We start from the raw sequence: 15,435 nt of genomic DNA, 5'->3' as shown, positions 1-15,435 counted from the left end.
ATATTACCAAAGTTGCTGTATAAATTAAGACTAAAGATGTATATGTAAGCATGCAGAATTCAATGAATAAAATTTGAATCTGCTTTGTAAATGGATATAAAAATCCAAAATATCTGAGCCATATTTTTCCTTTTTCTATATGGAAAAAAAAAAATCCCAAATCTTGAAGCCTGCAATAGTGGAAACATGCACACCAACCTACACTTGGTAAAATTTGGTGCAGAAGTAAAACCCAGAGGACTCTCCCATCTCAGGGCAATTTCCAACAAGCAGACTACTGAACGAAAGTGCCCTAGAGGCCTGTTGGTCTGGTGTAGGGATTGCCTGCCGAAATCAGGAAAACCTACCACCTGGCTAACCTGGCTGACCCGTGAGCCGGGACCGGCCTTTAAGAGAAGGTTGGCGAATTGCGGCGGAGGAACCTTGCTCGTTTTTATGATGGGGCTCTCCCCCAACGCCTGTTGCCGGCCACCGGAGGAGGACTGGCCCACCACGCGCTCACGTAGGTCGGAAATCCTCCGGATTCCAGGCTTTCCCGTATTTCCGTCTCCGCACCGCGCTCGCACCCCGAGGGCTCCCGAGGCTGCCCCGCCCACGCGCTTCCCGCAGACACCGGCCGGGAAGACCCGGGCGGCCGCGGGTGCAGGCGCCCCGCTCCGGGAAGCCGCTCCGGGAAGCCGCCACGGGACGCCGCCCCGGGACGCCGCTCCGGGAAGCCGCCCCTCGGGCTCTCCCGGCGGCCGCGGGCCGGAGGAGGGGCGGCGGGCGGGCATCCCCGGAGGCGGGGCACCCGGAAGCGCGCGGACCTGCCGCGCCGAGCCCGGACGGCCGGGGGTGGACAGGGCGGCGGCGGCTGCGGTCACAGGTGGGCGGCTGCGGCGGGGGCGCGGCTGTGCGGGGCCGGGGTCCGCTTCTCCGGACGAGCCGACCCTCCTCCGTTCCGTGCCCGCCCTCTTGGGCTGCAGCCGCACCTCCGTCGGGAGAGCAGGTAACTTCCCTTCCAAGGTCATTCTCCGGGCGGGGCGGCGGTGCTCGAGGCCCGCCCACGTCCTCCCGATTGGCGGGGGCGGGAGAGGCGCGCCCGGTGCGCAGCCGGAGGAGCAGGGGCTGGACGGCTATCCTGAGCTCTGCCCGGCTTCCCGGTGGCATTCCTGGAGCTGGACTGCTGCTCCTACCAGCCAGGAGCGTCCGCCGCTTCCAGCTGGCAGACAGTGCGCGTCTCCCTGCAACCCCAGGGGTGAGTTTTCACCAGCTCCTAGTCTTGGGGCGGAGACCGCCCTCCCAGTTCTGCACCCGCAGGTGAACGCCACCGCCCGCGCTCCAGTTGTCCCGGGCCGCGTGGTCTACCGTCACCATGGGAACGGCTGGTGTCCCAACAGCGTCTGCCTTGGGTGGGAAGGGGCAGAGGGGAAAGCTTTAAGATCCCCCACTCCCCTCCTCCCTTCCAGTCCTGGAGCCCCCTGCCTGGCCAAGCAGCGCCACGGAAGCGGATGACAACAGGCTTTCTTCTCGTTTTTTTGGTTGCTTAGGCGTTGGCGGCTGCTCAGAAGCGTGGATGTGTTTACAAGATGTGAATTGTGGTCTCGCCACCTTCACCTTCTGAAGGCTTCTTACACCTCATGGTGACAGGTGCAGATCACCACGCCGAAGGGCACTATGAAGCCCGTGAAGAAGAAACCCGAAGAACCCGAGTTGGAGCCTCTGTGCTGCTGCGAGTACATAGATCGCAATGGGGAGAAGAACCACGTGGCTGCTTGTCTGTGTGATTGCCAGGATCTGGATGAAGGGTGTGAGAGGTAAGGACTCAGGGCTCCCGCTGCCTGCCCCACTGCCGCCTGCCCAGCCCTGTGAGTGCGTTGGTTCTTGATTCTATTGCCAAGGGTCTACGCTTGTTTTTCTGTGTCCAGGGTAAGGGTTTTATAAAGCTGTGTTATGCAGTAGTGCAGAGTGTCTGCCCAGCTCAATTACTAGAATCTGATCTTTGTTGTTTTTGTTTAAAACACACAGGCAAAGGGAAATTAGACCTGCTAAGTAATAAGAAAAAATATTGCAAGGCAGCAGAGTTCATTATGGACGTGTGTGTTGCAGAAAGTCCCTATGTGCTCAGGGATCTCTCACTAGAGATAAATTGGTACTAGGATGCGCCTTGGGGTTACAAGGTGGTTCTCCTGCTTTGGGTGGGCATCCTGGGAGATGGGCCAGAGGCGCGTGCATGCCCTAGACCGTGGCCTTTTGTGGCAACGGCAATAGTGGCTGACGGAGCAAACTGTACTTGGCCTGTTTTCACCTGTTCTCGGGGATGAAAATTACCATCTGAAGAATAATGTTGAACGTCTTTGAAGAACTTTTGTGCCAAACAGCAGTAACCTTGCTTTTATCCCATTTTCTAAGTGATTATACACATAAAATTTGTTATATGGAAATTGTGATGTGGGAATAATAGGTATATTGGGAACTTAAGTTTTTCCATTAATAATTACTACTGGTTAAAAAAAAAAAAGTTCAGGTGGCGGCCAGTTGCCCCCTTGGAGCTGGGTGCGAAAGTCTGGGCCTGAGAAGCCTGCCCTGGGAAGTGCTGGAGGCTGAGGACTAACCTTGACCCCTAAGCGCTCATTGCCCTTTGCAGATCTTCCCTTAACAGTGTCTGTAGTCTCCTTCACAGGTTCTTCAGTCTGAAATTCATACAGGGAAGAAAGGGAGCGCTTTGCCTTAATGAAGGAGGAAAGCTCCGGGTTCCGTAAAGGCCATAGCTGAAGAGCACAGCCCTTCCATTAATCTTGCTAATTCTCCCTTCCTGATCGCCCTGGAGACCTGGGCTGTCCTGGGAGTTCTCTCCCAGGCTCCCTTGCCTCCCTTCTCTGGAGGTAGGCTTTCAGGCTCCCCTGCTCTGCTGCACTAAATGACTCCCCTCTAGTTGCCTTGCATTCACTTCCAAGTTCCAGTCCCACTGTGGGTGAAACCTCATCTGTGCTTCAACTCTGTGGCTCCTTGTGAGCCTGTGTTGGTTCACCCAGGCTGTCGAGATACCTTAGACTGAGTAATTTAGGAATAGCATGAATTGTTCGTCCACAGTTCAGCAGGCTAGAAAGTCCACGGTAGATCCAGTGTGTGCCATGAGCCCTCTTCCTTCAGGTGGCGCGCCTGGTGTGGCAGGAGGGGCGAGTGACCCCATTGGGCTCCTTTTGGGCCCACAGAGGGGGCAAGCTGCACTGCCCGAGACACCTGCATCCTGTGCTCTGGAGCCTGGTTGCAGGTCTGGCTCCATTTCCCATTTCAGCTTCCTGCTGATGCAGACCTTGGGAGTTGGGATGGCTCAAGGATTACTCCTACACACCTGGCTACCTGGATTGAGTTCCCAGCTCCTGGCCTTGGCCTGGCCCAGGCCCGGCTGCTGCAGGTGTTTGGGAATTGGAACAGTGGATGGAAGTTCTCTGTTGCTCCCTTTTGTCTTCAAAAAAATTTTTTTGAGTAAAATTATTGTTAGATAATAAAAATTTTGGTAAAAAGAAGGGCTTTGCCCTCATGATCTCCTAAAGGTGCATAGCTAATATGAATTACTTAATGATGTTGGAGATCAGTATTCAACTTGAATTTGGGGACAGATATGGACAGTCTGCCAGTGTTTTCTTACCACCTTCTCCTGTCTCCTAAATTCATGTTCTTCTTACATGTGAAATATATTCATTTCATCCTAATAGCTTTAAGTCTTAAACTCAAAAGCTCCAAATCCAGAGCGAATGAATCAGATCTAGGAAAGACTCAAGGTAGCGCTCCTTTGCTGCGATGAATTCCCCTCCTGCGGTGAGCAGGTGTGAAATGAAATGTCTTGTGTTTCCCAGGTACAATAGTGGGACAGGCATGGCAGTGGGTTAAACCACCAATGGGGTACCTCCATGCTATGTCAGAGTGTCAGCTCAAGTGTTGGCTGCTCTACTATTTTTTTAAAGTTTTATATTATTATTTTTTTAATTGGAAAGATAGATCAGATTTAAGAAGAGATACAAAGATCCCCTCTCTACTGGTTCATTCCCCAAATGGCCACAATGGCCAGAATCAAGCTGATCCAAAGCCATGGGTCTCCCATGTGGGTGCAGGGTCCCAAGGTTTTGAGCCATCTTGAGCTGCTTTCCCAGGCTACAGCAGAGACCTGGGTGAGAAGTAGAGCAGCTGAAACATGAACTGGTGCCCATTTAGGATCCCAGTGCTTGCAAAGGGAAGATTTAGGCACTCAGCCATTGGGCCGGGCCCGTTAGTGGCTCTACTAATGATCTAGGTTCCTGTTATTGTGCTGGGGCAGTGGTGGGGTGGGAGAAGGCAGTAGAAAGATAGTTAAGTACTTGGACCCCTGTCACTCATATGGAGACCCTGCTGTAGTTCTTGTGTCCTGGCTTCTGCCTGACCTAGACCTGGCTGTTGTGGCCATCTGGGCAGTGAATTCGCAGATAGATTTCTCTCATTCTCTCTCTGTCTTTTTCACTCTCCTTTAATATAGATAAATAGATCTTGTGAAGAAAAAAAAAAGAATTCCTTACAAGTCCCAATCCATTTGCAAATAATATTAAGTGTGAAAACTTGAGAATAATCATGTTTGACTAGCTATTCCATCTTCTGAACCCATGGGGATGGTCCCCTCTGGCTTTTCAAGCAGCTCTGCTGGGCATATTCTACCCTGTAGCTTGCATAGCCTGAGTCAGGGATCTACAGCTTATCCTGGTTGGCATTGCTCACTGGTGACTCTTTCAGCCTAGAGTCTGTGGGGCAGGGTCTTTGGCTAAGTGATGGGGATTCTACAGTGTGCCCTCTGCTATGGTTTCACTGCTATGTGCCATAGTGGAGGCTTTTGTGATGACCCTGTCCCTGTGGCTTTTCCTGGCCTTGGTCTCAGGCTCTCTGGGCATCCTTTGCCATGGAGGAAGTAACCATACCTCTATAGTTCTTTCACTCATTTTTTGTTTGTTTGTTTGTTTAAGATTGATTTATTTACTGAAAAGCTGAGTTACAGGGAGAAAGGAAGAGACAGAGAGATATCTTCCATCCACTGGTTCACTTCCAAAATGGCCACAGTGGCTGGGGCTGGGCTGAGCCAAAGCCAGGAACCTCTTTGGGATCCCTCATGTGGGAGCAGGCACCCAAGCACTTGGGCCATCTTCTGCTGCTTTCCTGGGCCATTATCAGGAGCTGGATTGGAAGTGGTGTTTTGCCCACTATGGCTCCTCTTTTAAGTGCCTGCAGAGATGACACCCAATGGATGGCACCACGATGTGCTACCTGTGCCCTTAGGAGGGTGGCCACTATAGCCGGCAGTACACCTAGGTCCTTGGCGGCAGCCCGAGGTGGCGTTGCAGCACTGCTACAGGAGGAAGGGAGCAGAGTCTCCAGGTGGTACTGGGCAGCAAGCTTGTTCCACAGTGCCCAGGGCCGCTTTTACCTGAAGGCCCTGTGAGGGGCAGCCCCAGGACCTCCCAGGTGGCCTCTGTGCCATTTCCCATTGTCTTTGTGTGGAGCACAGGGTGCTCCAGTATGAGTCTCGGTGCTCCCCCCTAATTGTACTTTCTCAGTGGTTACAATAAGTGCATGCTGAGAAAGCATTCAATTCTCCACATTTTTAATTGTTTCCTTTTTGATTATAAATTGTGTCTTTAGGTTGTTTCTTGTGTTTTGCTGGAAGCATTCATGAGAATCTATGTGGTGCTGTGAGCACTTGGCTTGGAGATTTCTCTTGCCAACATGCAGGCTGCTTGCACTTGAGATGCAGCTTCTGTTATGTGACCAGTCAGGGGTCTGTAGTCCAAGGATACCAACAGCCCGCAGCCCAGGTTCGTGCCATTCTGGGACAAGGATCGCTTTCCCTTCGTTTTCTGATGACCTGTTCCTTATTTCTGTTGTTAGAATGGCCTTTTCCGTGCCTGCGTGTACCAGCGTTTTGCTCGTGACCTCTGAGGTAATGATCTCTGAGGCTGAGGCTTTTTCGGCAGCTCCTTTCTCTTTTGGAGCCCTTACTAGATTGGCCCTTTATTGTAATCCATCCTTTTCTAGCATGGGCTTCCAGAATCTTCAGCCCTTTCCCCATTTCCCAGTTCTAGCACTGCTAACACCCCATTTCTTGGCACCGATGTGTGCCTTCTCCTGTTTGGACTGTCGGTACGAAAGGCCAGTTGTCAAGTGCAGATGTGCATTGCCCACAGTGCTGGAGGCTGTGAAGCCTGGGGCCCGGCATGTGCACTTTCAGTGGCTGGGAGGGCGTGCTTGCTCACTGGCCCTGGTGCCCGTGTGCTGCGGCCTTACCGGGTGGAAGGTGCGAATAAGCTTTCAGGGCCTCTCAGTGGCACCAGGCAGGTTCACCACAGCTGCCCTCTGACCTCGAGCATCTCCTGCAGGCTCCACCTCCCAGCCCTCCAGCACTGGTGATGAGGTTTTGCTGCATGAATGGGGGTGGGGAGGCACATGCATAGGAACATGGTGCAGTCTAAGTTTGCACAGAAAAGGGCTGGTACCTTCCTATTCAGCAGGTGCCGTCATCTCACTCTCCATCCTTCCTGGGAAGACTGACTAGGTTTTGTGCTGCACACATTTCTTTCTTTTGGAACACCTCTCTCCATTCCCCTCCAGGCTTGTTGTTATTATTGTTAATATTTTATCTTTTGAATTGGTTACGGGAGAGAGGGAGAGAGAGGGAGAGGGAAAGAGAGAGATATGTTCCATGTACTCGTTCATTTCCCAGATGGTTACAATGGCCAGAGATGGGCCAAACTAAAGCCAGAAGCTTCTTCCAGATCTTCCCACATGTGTGCAGACACCCAAGCTCCTGGACCATCTTCTACTTTCCTAGGTGCATTAGCAGGGAGCTGGATCAGAAGAGGAGCAGCCAGGACTTGAACTGGAGCTCATATGAGATGCTAGCGCTGCAGGCAGAGACTTAGCATACTATGCCACTGTGCCAGAGTGCCAGTCCCTTTCCATGCTTAGAGTACTCAGTGGTCATCAGGGGCAGGCACAGGTCACACTTTCCTCAGAGAACCCCCCCCCCCGTGGTGATCCCCCCCTAACCAGAAGTGTTTGTTCTCCTGAGCCATCTATAATATCTGGTTGTAGAATGTGCTAGAGAACTGTGCCTGCTTTGTCACTCTGTTGGTATTTCTTGAGTTCTTGGATTGTCTTTGAAATTAGGTTATGAGTGTTTTTTTTCAGATTCTCATGGCTGCCCACCCACCCAGCCTACAGGTTCTTTGCCTGATATGTGTGTACAGCAGTGGATTTATTTAGTGGAAAAATAATCTTGACTGTTAAATTTCTAAGCATGGCCTTCTTGTCTCTCCTTATAATAAGGACATATGAATCAGGATAACTCAAGTTTATAAGTGAGGAAGCAAAAGGCCTTGGCCTTGGGTATCTCTCATTCCCTGAGCTGCTGTTTGGTGTTCCGTGTAGTGTGGTTTTTAATCCCACAAACCCTAAATGAAGTGGCTTTTCACGGTGCTCTTTTGGAATTAGATGGATTACGTGCAAATCCTTGCGGCCAGAGACTTGTGAAAGAATCATGGACACGGTTTCTGATCGCCTCCGAATTCCGTGGCTTCGCGGAGCCAAGAAAGTCAACGTGAGCCTCCTGCCCCCGCTGGTCCTGCTGCCCATCTTCCTTCATGTGGCCTCCTGGCACTTCCTCCTGGGTGTGGTGGTGCTCACCTCCCTCCCCGTGCTGGCCCTCTGGTACTACTACCTCACGCACAGACGCAAAGAACAGACTCTCTTTTTCCTGAGCCTTGGACTGTTCTCGCTGGGCTACATGTACTACGTGTTCCTGCAGGAAGTGGTCCCCAAAGGCCGCGTGGGGCCCGCCCAGCTGGTCCTTCTCACCTGTGGCTTGTTGCTGATACTGCTGGCCCTGCACAGAGCCAAGAGGAACCCAGGCTACCTCAGCAACCCTGCAGGCAGGGACGGGGCATCTGGCCACGGCAGCCACCCTGAGGGCCTGCCGGGAAAAGGGCAAGAGCTGCCCAAAGGGTTCCCAGGAGCAGAAACTGTGGGAGGCCTCAACAATCGCACCCTCAAGGATGACCTTAAGGGCCCCTCCCGGATGCTGGCTAGGAGCCCCAGCAAGCCGAATGAGGACTGGTGTGCCAAGTGTCAGCTGGTGCGCCCGGCGCGGGCCTGGCATTGCCGGATCTGTGGCATCTGTGTGAGGAGGATGGATCATCACTGTGTCTGGTATGTGGGGGAAAGGGAAAAAAAGCCAGGCGGCTTGCAGAAGTGAAAATTCACAGGAGAGTCTCTCGTCTCATTCCATCGCCCTGCGCTCTCCTCGAGCCCCCTCCTCCCCAGCTTTGCACCCTGCAGATACTTGCAGGCTGTCGTCATGTTCCCACTTAGTCATCAGGTTTCCCAGCTTCACAGATTTGGGTCCTTCAGTCATTTCCTGAAGGAGCCTAACTGAAAAGGTTGGGTTCTTCTTTTTTTTTTTCCTTTCAATTTTCTTTTGAGCTGCTCTTCATTGATTTTCTCCCTTCTAATAGAGGAGAATCTACAGTTGAATGATTTTTAAAAGCATTTATTTTCATCTACTTGAAAGGCAGGGTGAGAGAGTAGGAGGGAGGGAGGAGAGGAGAAAGAGATCCGCCATCTGCTGGTTCATTCTCCAGACGCCCCTCCACAGCCAGGGCCGGGTCGGGCTGGAGACAGGAGCCAGCGAGTCCATCTGGTCTCCTGTGTAGGTGACGGGCCCAAGCACTCAAGCCATCACCTGCTGCCTGCCAGGATGCGTTAGCAGAAAACTAGGTTGAAAGTGGAGTAGCCAGGACTCAAGCCAGGCACACCCTGGGGACATGAATGTGTCCCAGGTGCCTACTGCGCATGGTGAGTTTTGAAAGAATTGATCAGAATCAGTAGACGCATATTTCTCTGTGTTACTCCTTTTGAACATAGAGCTCAAGTGAATATTCCCTTGTTTTTGAGTGACTCTTGGTCATTTGGTGCTAAATCCCAATCCTTTTGGTGCTGCCAAGGGTTTCCAGTCAGCATTGCCGAATTGGGGCTCCATACCTTCCAGCTAGCCAGAGGCAGATGAAGGCTTGTAAGACCCACAAGCTATGAACTGTGTCATTTGGAGCTTTACAGAGTGAATGTATGTGAATGCTGTGAGTAGCATGCTTGCAGCCTTCCTGCTCATAAAGCAGTCTGATTGATGAGTTAATGTGTTGGGTGTCCAGCGTTTGGTTGTGTGGCATGCTTCCCCTCAGAAGGGGCTGGGGATGCAGGGCACTGGAGTGGACTTAGGTGCACAGCTCAAGTACAGGGACCTCACTGTTCTAGAGCTGAACTTTAGGAGCAAACAGATGCTTCTGAGTCTTCAGCTGAGTGTGTGCATGTTCACATGGATGTGCACTGGTTGTTTACAGATGCCTGTTGGCAGATACACAGAGAGGAGGAGACAGAGACAAAGATCTTCTGTCCGATGATTCACTCCCCAACTGGCTGCAGTGGCCGGAACTATGCCAATCTGAAGCCAGGAGCCAAGAGCTTCTTCCAGGTCTCCCACATGGGTGCAGGGTCCCAAGGCTTTGGGCCGTCCTTGACTGCTTTTCCAGGCCACAAGCAGGGAGCTGGATGGGGGAAGCAGGGTCGCCAGGATTAGAACCGGAGCCCATATGGGATCCCTGGTTGTTCAAGGCGAGGACTTTAGCTGCTAGGCCACGGTGCCGGCCCCTGAAAGCCTCTCTTAAAAGATCATCCTCGCACCTCCCCCAAGCATCCCTGAGTGCAGGGGTAGTAGTGCCCCCTTTACACTCTGCCCTCATGGCCATGACCTAGGATTATTTCTGCCTGTCAAGTAGCCCGTATATTAGCAAGTTGTTCTGTACCTTTAGTGGCTGCAAAGTCTTTGGGCTTTCTTATTATGCTTTGTTACACCCGAGTTGTATTTTCCGTAGTGTGTAGGAATTTCGGTGACCCAGTTTCCTGAAATTTTATATATTTGAAAGCCAGAGACTGCACTCTCTCCTCTGTCTGCTGGCTCACTGCTCAAATGGCTTGACAGTCATGGCTGGGCCAGGCGGAAACCAGGAGCCTGGGACTCAATCCAGCTTTCCCATGGAGTGGGAGAGTGAGCAACCCCATCATGAGAGCCATCATCACCTGTTGCTTCTCAGGGCTACATTAGCAGGACGCTGGAATTGGCAGGATGCAGTCCCGATGCAGAACCCCTCCGGGTAGCCTGTTGCTGATTTTGCATTTTTTAAGCTTTTGCAGATGTTAACTTACCACACTTTATCATAGTGATGTAATACTTTCTTCATAGCTAGGTGATAAACTTCACTTGGAACCGATGAAGATTTGTTAGCCAGTTTCTGCTTCCTATCTAGTCTTGTCCTTAATGCTGTAATTCCACTTTGCAAAAGACTAGAGAAAATGACAAAGTTTTTAATTCCCTAATGTTGAAAAATAAAGAGAACTTTTTCAATGATCAAAATTCGTACTCGCCCCATTTTGAAAAGCTTTCTTGTTTATTGTGTGAGTTCCACAGAGAACTTTTAAAAACATGTTTGCTTTTTTTCTCTTGTGCTGTTTTGAGGATAAATAGCTGCGTTGGAGAATCAAATCATCAAGCATTTATCCTTGCCCTTTTCATCTTCTTGCTCACCTCGCTGTATGGGATCACACTGACCCTGGATACCATCTGTAGAGACAGAAGTGTCTTCACAGCTCTCTTCTATTGTCCTGGAGTTTATGCCGATTACAGGTGAGGTGCGGACACCACAGCTGAGAACCATGGGCGAGCACTGACTGTTGCCACTAAGGAGGGCTGATGCTTGTTGCTGGGGCATGCCTGAAAACACAGCGCAGGTCTGGGTGTCCCTGAAATCACCAGTAAACTTATGCAGCAGCTTTGTGCATTTTCCTAGGGTGGTGTTGGAAGGACCACTGACTGACCCCAGTGGTGTGTGCACAGGTGTGGGCTAAGTCAGGGACTTCCAGTGTCCAGCGACCTTTCCAGGCCCAAGGCACCTGCAGGCCCCAGGCTCTGCATGTGGCCTGTTAGCCATTGGTGTCAGGAAACTTCCTCCTTCATTGCTGCTTTCAGGTGATTTTGAATGCAATCTTAGTTACTGGGTCTGCCGACCCCTCTGAGAAGGATTTCGCAGCTCTCTCCAACCTGCCTTTTCTTTCTGACCTCTCTTGGTTGGTTCTGTTGCAGTCCTCTCCTGAGGACTGTGCTATCTAGGTCACAGTTGCCTTGGGCACTGTCGGGTCGGGGCCCACTTATGGCAAAGGCTGGGCTGCTGCAGCCTGGTCCCCATGCCTGCCTGTGGCCTGGGTGCTCCCCTGACCTGGGTACTACTACATGGCTTGGTCCTTTCCTTTCTTCTCATTGGCTGGTGTCAGAATAATCTTTGCTTTTTCTCACCAGTGCCCCAGGAGGGTGCTTTTGTTAGCCAGTGGCCAGATAGCCCAGAGGGCAACCCTGGATGAGCCTTTGTGGCCATTATTGGAATAGACCAGTGCTCCTCCTTCAGGGTGTCCCGGCTCGCTCTGTGGCTGGGCAGCATCTGGAAGCAGAGCACATCAGTGTGCCATGGGCTGGTGGGGAGGGCCCCCTGAGCACAGGCCTGCTGCATGGGGGACTTGTGCTGCCTCAACTGCATGAAGAGGTCAGTCACTACCAGGGCACCCTTCAGCCTCATATGTGAAGATTCGGGGTGAAGTTATCTCCAACTCACTCTGTTTTGGGAATATTTTATTTCAGAATGGTGCTAAACTTAGGAAACTAAAGATGTGAGGTGGTAATAGAGTTCCCATATGCCTCTCATTTCCCCTTTTAACAGCTCATATTAATATCTTTGTCACAGTTAATGAACCACAGAAACTTCCTCTTTTTCCTTTATTTTTGTTTTTTAGATTTACTCATTTTAAAGGCAGAGTTATAGAGAGATGGAGGCAGAGATCTTCCATCCATTGGTTCACTTTCCATGTGGCCAGTGACCTGGGCTGGGCCAGGCCAGAGCCAGGAGCCAGGAGCCTCTTCAGGGTTTGGCATATGGATACACTGGCTAAAGCACTTGGGTCATCCTCGGCTGCTTTCCCAGGCCTCAGGCAGGGAACTGGAAGGGAAATGGAAGCAGCTAGGACAAGAACCTGCGCCCATATGGGATCCTGGCTGATACAAGGCAATGATTTAGCTACTAGGTTTTCATACTGTGCCCAGCAAGCTGGATTTTTAATGTACTGAGTTCCCATGCTTTGTGTAAGTAGGTAGAGGGCTGCTGAAGGTAGAGTTGTCTCGTTAGACTGCAAAGAGAACAGAGACAGAGCTACAGCCCTGCTCTCAGGGGTCTTCCTCCTAGAGGAAACTCACTGTGCCATGCAGTGCCCTTGGCTTCCCATGAGTCAGTTGGTTCCAACTTAGGGATTATGCCTTCAGTCAGCCCACAGGTGTCAAATGTCATTCTGTTGGGCCCTGTGCTGGTTGTGTGGAGGACATAAAATGCCAAACCAGCCCTTGATATTCTGTTATAACATACCTGACAAAGAAGCACTAATAATCCTCAAATCAAATAGAACATGGTCACTCTCATCAGCTAGTTCATTGTTGATGTTTTGAGGATAGAAAGGCATCTTCTGGTTTGGCGGACGGTGGCAGGAGGTACCAAGTACAAAGTGCGTAAAATGTTAGTGTAGTGACAGCTTTTTTGCATGTGACAACAGACAGCAACTCTGACTGGTCTGTCCCACTCCTAGCTCGGCTCTGTCCTTCACCTGCGTGTGGTACTCTGCGATCATCACAGCGGGCATGGCCTATATCCTCCTAATCCAGCTGATCAACATCAGCTACAACGTGACGGAGAGGGAAGTCCAGCAGGCCCTGCGGCAGAAGACAGGGCGTCGGCTCCTCTGGGGGCTCATCGTGGACACAGGCCAGTACAACCGGGGCTTCCTGCGGAACTGGCACCAGTTCTCCATGCTGGGCACGCGCATGTTCCCCCACCCTGCTGAGGACATTGTCTGAAGTGCCTTGTGTTGTGCTGCCCTGAGGGACTGCTCCACCTCGGTATCCCTTCCGTTTCACATGCCCGTGTCCCTGCAGGCTCTTGGTGTGTGTCCCTGCTTTCTCAAAGTTATCACAGGGCCACGCTCAGGGTTAGAGACTGGACCAGGGAGAAGGGAATTTTTCTGACTTTACAACTCGAGAGATTTTTTTTTATATATATATTGATGCAGTGTAGAGCCATTCTTTTCCTGTCACCTTATCAAATGGACTCAGTTGCCAAGTTGACAAGGATGTGGATTGCTAGTGCACAAATGGATTGAAGCAATTGCCTTCCATGAATGGGGGCAGGGAGTTTTGGATTAGGGTAGTTTCTAGCCCCTCTTTGAATCTTAATAGCCATGTGACCTTTGGTTGTGTCACTTTCCCAAGTCTCAGGTTCAACTGTAAAGTGGGGTACTCATGCCTGCCCTGCCTCATGAAGCTGTTGTGAGGGTCACGTGAGTGGTGACAGTTGCGGAAAGCACTAAGAAGAACTGAAGCACTTGGAGACCTAAGACAGGCCAGTGTGAGTGAGGCGATGGGTGTGGCATACTGTTGTGCAATTATGGCAACTTCTCCTCCTGCAGTGGTCAGTCACTGTTCGAGCAGGGTGGCGTGATCTCTGTCTAATCTGGAGAGTCTGCTGATAACAATTACAAAAGCAATTATCACTGTGTGTAAGGTACAGTGGGCATGAGTTTTTTGTTTTCTATGTGTTTGGTTTGGATTTACGAGAAGTAACTCCAATAAACATTAATGTTCTTTTTCTCTTTCCACATTTCACTGGCTACGGTGCTAGCACATTTGTGACAGTGGCTGGAAGAGAAGAGACACTCCTGTGGGTATACTACTTTCTTTCCTGGGTAGTGAAGCTGATTAACAAGGGCTTTTTTTTTTTTTTTTTTGGTTCATGAGTTTTAAATGCTGCCCTTTTATAGCACTAAATTATGAAAAGTCAGTCTTCTGACATTATTCTGACATGAACTTTCTCTGAGCTGACTGGCATCTTCCTATTCAGTTTATATATTCTCCTTTACCCTTCCCGAAGTAGAAGAATATCACTAGGAAAGAAAAAAGCAGTGTATCTGCTTTTTGCTAATAAGATTATAGTTTCTCCCTGACTTTCTGAAATATGAAGTTTTTTCTTTAATCATAACTCAACACTTGAAGATATATCAAAGATTAAATATTTATGTGGAGCAGGTCATTCAGCCGTAGAATTAAGATGAGGGAATTTCACGTGGGGAAAACACCCTCTGGGAATGTTTGATTTTATTCATGTACTGTTTTGCAATCCCAGCCTCAAGATAACTCATGATTTCTTTTAGTTTGCCTTGATTTTATGTAGGGGAAAATACTGCTCACTTTGTCAGGCATTCTGTGCATGCTCCTTAGAGAGAGATTTATAAATGCTGAGAGAAAATGGCATCCTTGCAGCAGTTCTTCCCTCTGCAGCCAGCACCATCCCTAGTCCTGCCACCCTTTGGGCTGTCCTTAAGCCAGTCATCCTGTGTTTATTCAGGTTTGCTCTCCCCCCAGAGATGATGCTTAATGAATGAGATTCCCTAGTCCAGTGGAACGAGCCACAGTGCAAGCTTCAGATGTCAGCTGACACTGTGGTCTCTACGGTAATGTCGTCTCTCCGACCCACAGCCAGGATGGAAGTTGGATGGCATACAACTAGTTTGTTTCTGAAAAGGTACTGGATAAGAGAGTAATCCTGTCAAGGACAGAGTGTATGGGCAGAAAATTGGTAGCTGTCAATGGCAAACGGTGTCATCTGTGTAGCCAACACTGACTGAATTGTAATGATTAATGAAAGCTGATAGAAACGTTTGTATAGGCAATAGTTTTAGCTTGCCAGAATTTTAACAGCAGTCGAAATATAATGTGATGAAGATGAGTAGTCCAAAAAGACCAAAGTCATTTGAGTGAATTACAGTTGATTATCTTCTTGGTAACCGCACACCCTTACATGATCACTTGGTTGAAGGAACTCATTCCTTTCGATTGGCTAGGACTCTCAATTTCTGGCTTATTGGAATGGTGATGCTTGTTTTAAGTTCTTTGAGAACTCTGACGGACAGTTTTGAACCTGGCAAACGATGAGTGGATTTGAGGGCTAAAAGCTTTCACAAGTGCTTGTCCTAAAAGGAACAGCCAAAGGGGCTGTGTGTGAGTGAGCAACATTTTTTCGGGGTCTAGGACATCCCTAGTTCACCCACCCAGATTTCCAAGTCTTTATGATGTAGAACCACTTGAAGGATTTCGCTACTGACCTTGGTTCTCTGCAGTGGACAGAGGAATTGATTGTGGTGTCTTTGAAAGATGAGGCCTCTGGATGAGTCCATTCCAGAGACTTCTGTGGTGGTGGCAGCAGCGCAGAACTGCTCTGCACATCTGTAAACAGTGTTTTG

At 50.2% G+C, this 15,435-nt stretch overlaps 1 protein-coding gene across 3 annotated transcripts; it reads left to right on the top strand.

The window, feature by feature from the left end:
* Window positions 1–1,105: 1,105 nt before the first annotated feature.
* On the top strand, window positions 1,106–13,785 carry ZDHHC23 (zinc finger DHHC-type palmitoyltransferase 23). Of its 3 annotated transcripts, XM_040980456.1 has the most exons (5): window positions 1,106–1,237; window positions 1,530–1,796; window positions 7,492–8,205; window positions 10,565–10,732; window positions 12,730–13,785. In XM_040980456.1, exons 2-5 carry the CDS (start codon window positions 1,657–1,659, stop codon window positions 12,995–12,997), a joined length of 1,290 nt encoding a protein of 429 aa, XP_040836390.1. In that variant the 5' UTR covers window positions 1,106–1,237; window positions 1,530–1,656; the 3' UTR covers window positions 12,998–13,785. The 3 variants fall into 3 exon arrangements, with proteins under 3 accessions (XP_040836390.1, XP_040836391.1, XP_040836389.1); XM_040980457.1 differs by lacking the exon at window positions 1,106–1,237 and having other exon boundaries at window positions 1,491–1,796; window positions 10,574–10,732; XM_040980455.1 differs by lacking the exon at window positions 1,106–1,237 and having other exon boundaries at window positions 1,491–1,796.
* The last annotated feature ends 1,650 nt before the right edge of the window (window positions 13,786–15,435 follow it).

This window comes from Ochotona curzoniae, unplaced genomic scaffold, assembly GCF_017591425.1.
Source record: "Ochotona curzoniae isolate NIBS_2020 unplaced genomic scaffold, NIBS_Ocur_1.0 contig_3498, whole genome shotgun sequence".
In the NCBI taxonomy this organism is placed as follows: Eukaryota; Metazoa; Chordata; class Mammalia; order Lagomorpha; family Ochotonidae; genus Ochotona; species Ochotona curzoniae.
Note: the sequence above shows the minus strand (reverse complement) of the source record. Positions and strands in the feature narration are given on the sequence as shown.

Excerpts from the sequence above, each read along its gene's own strand:
- ZDHHC23 (XM_040980456.1), top strand. The coding sequence starts at position 1,657 with ATGAAGCCCGTGAAGAAGAAACCCGAAGAACCCGAGTTGGAGCCTCTG. Across the intron at positions 8,206-10,564 it reads ATGGATCATCACTGTGTCTG|GATAAATAGCTGCGTTGGAG; the intron begins GTATGTGGGGGA and ends TGCTGTTTTGAG. Across the intron at positions 10,733-12,729 it reads GGAGTTTATGCCGATTACAG|CTCGGCTCTGTCCTTCACCT; the intron begins GTGAGGTGCGGA and ends TCCCACTCCTAG.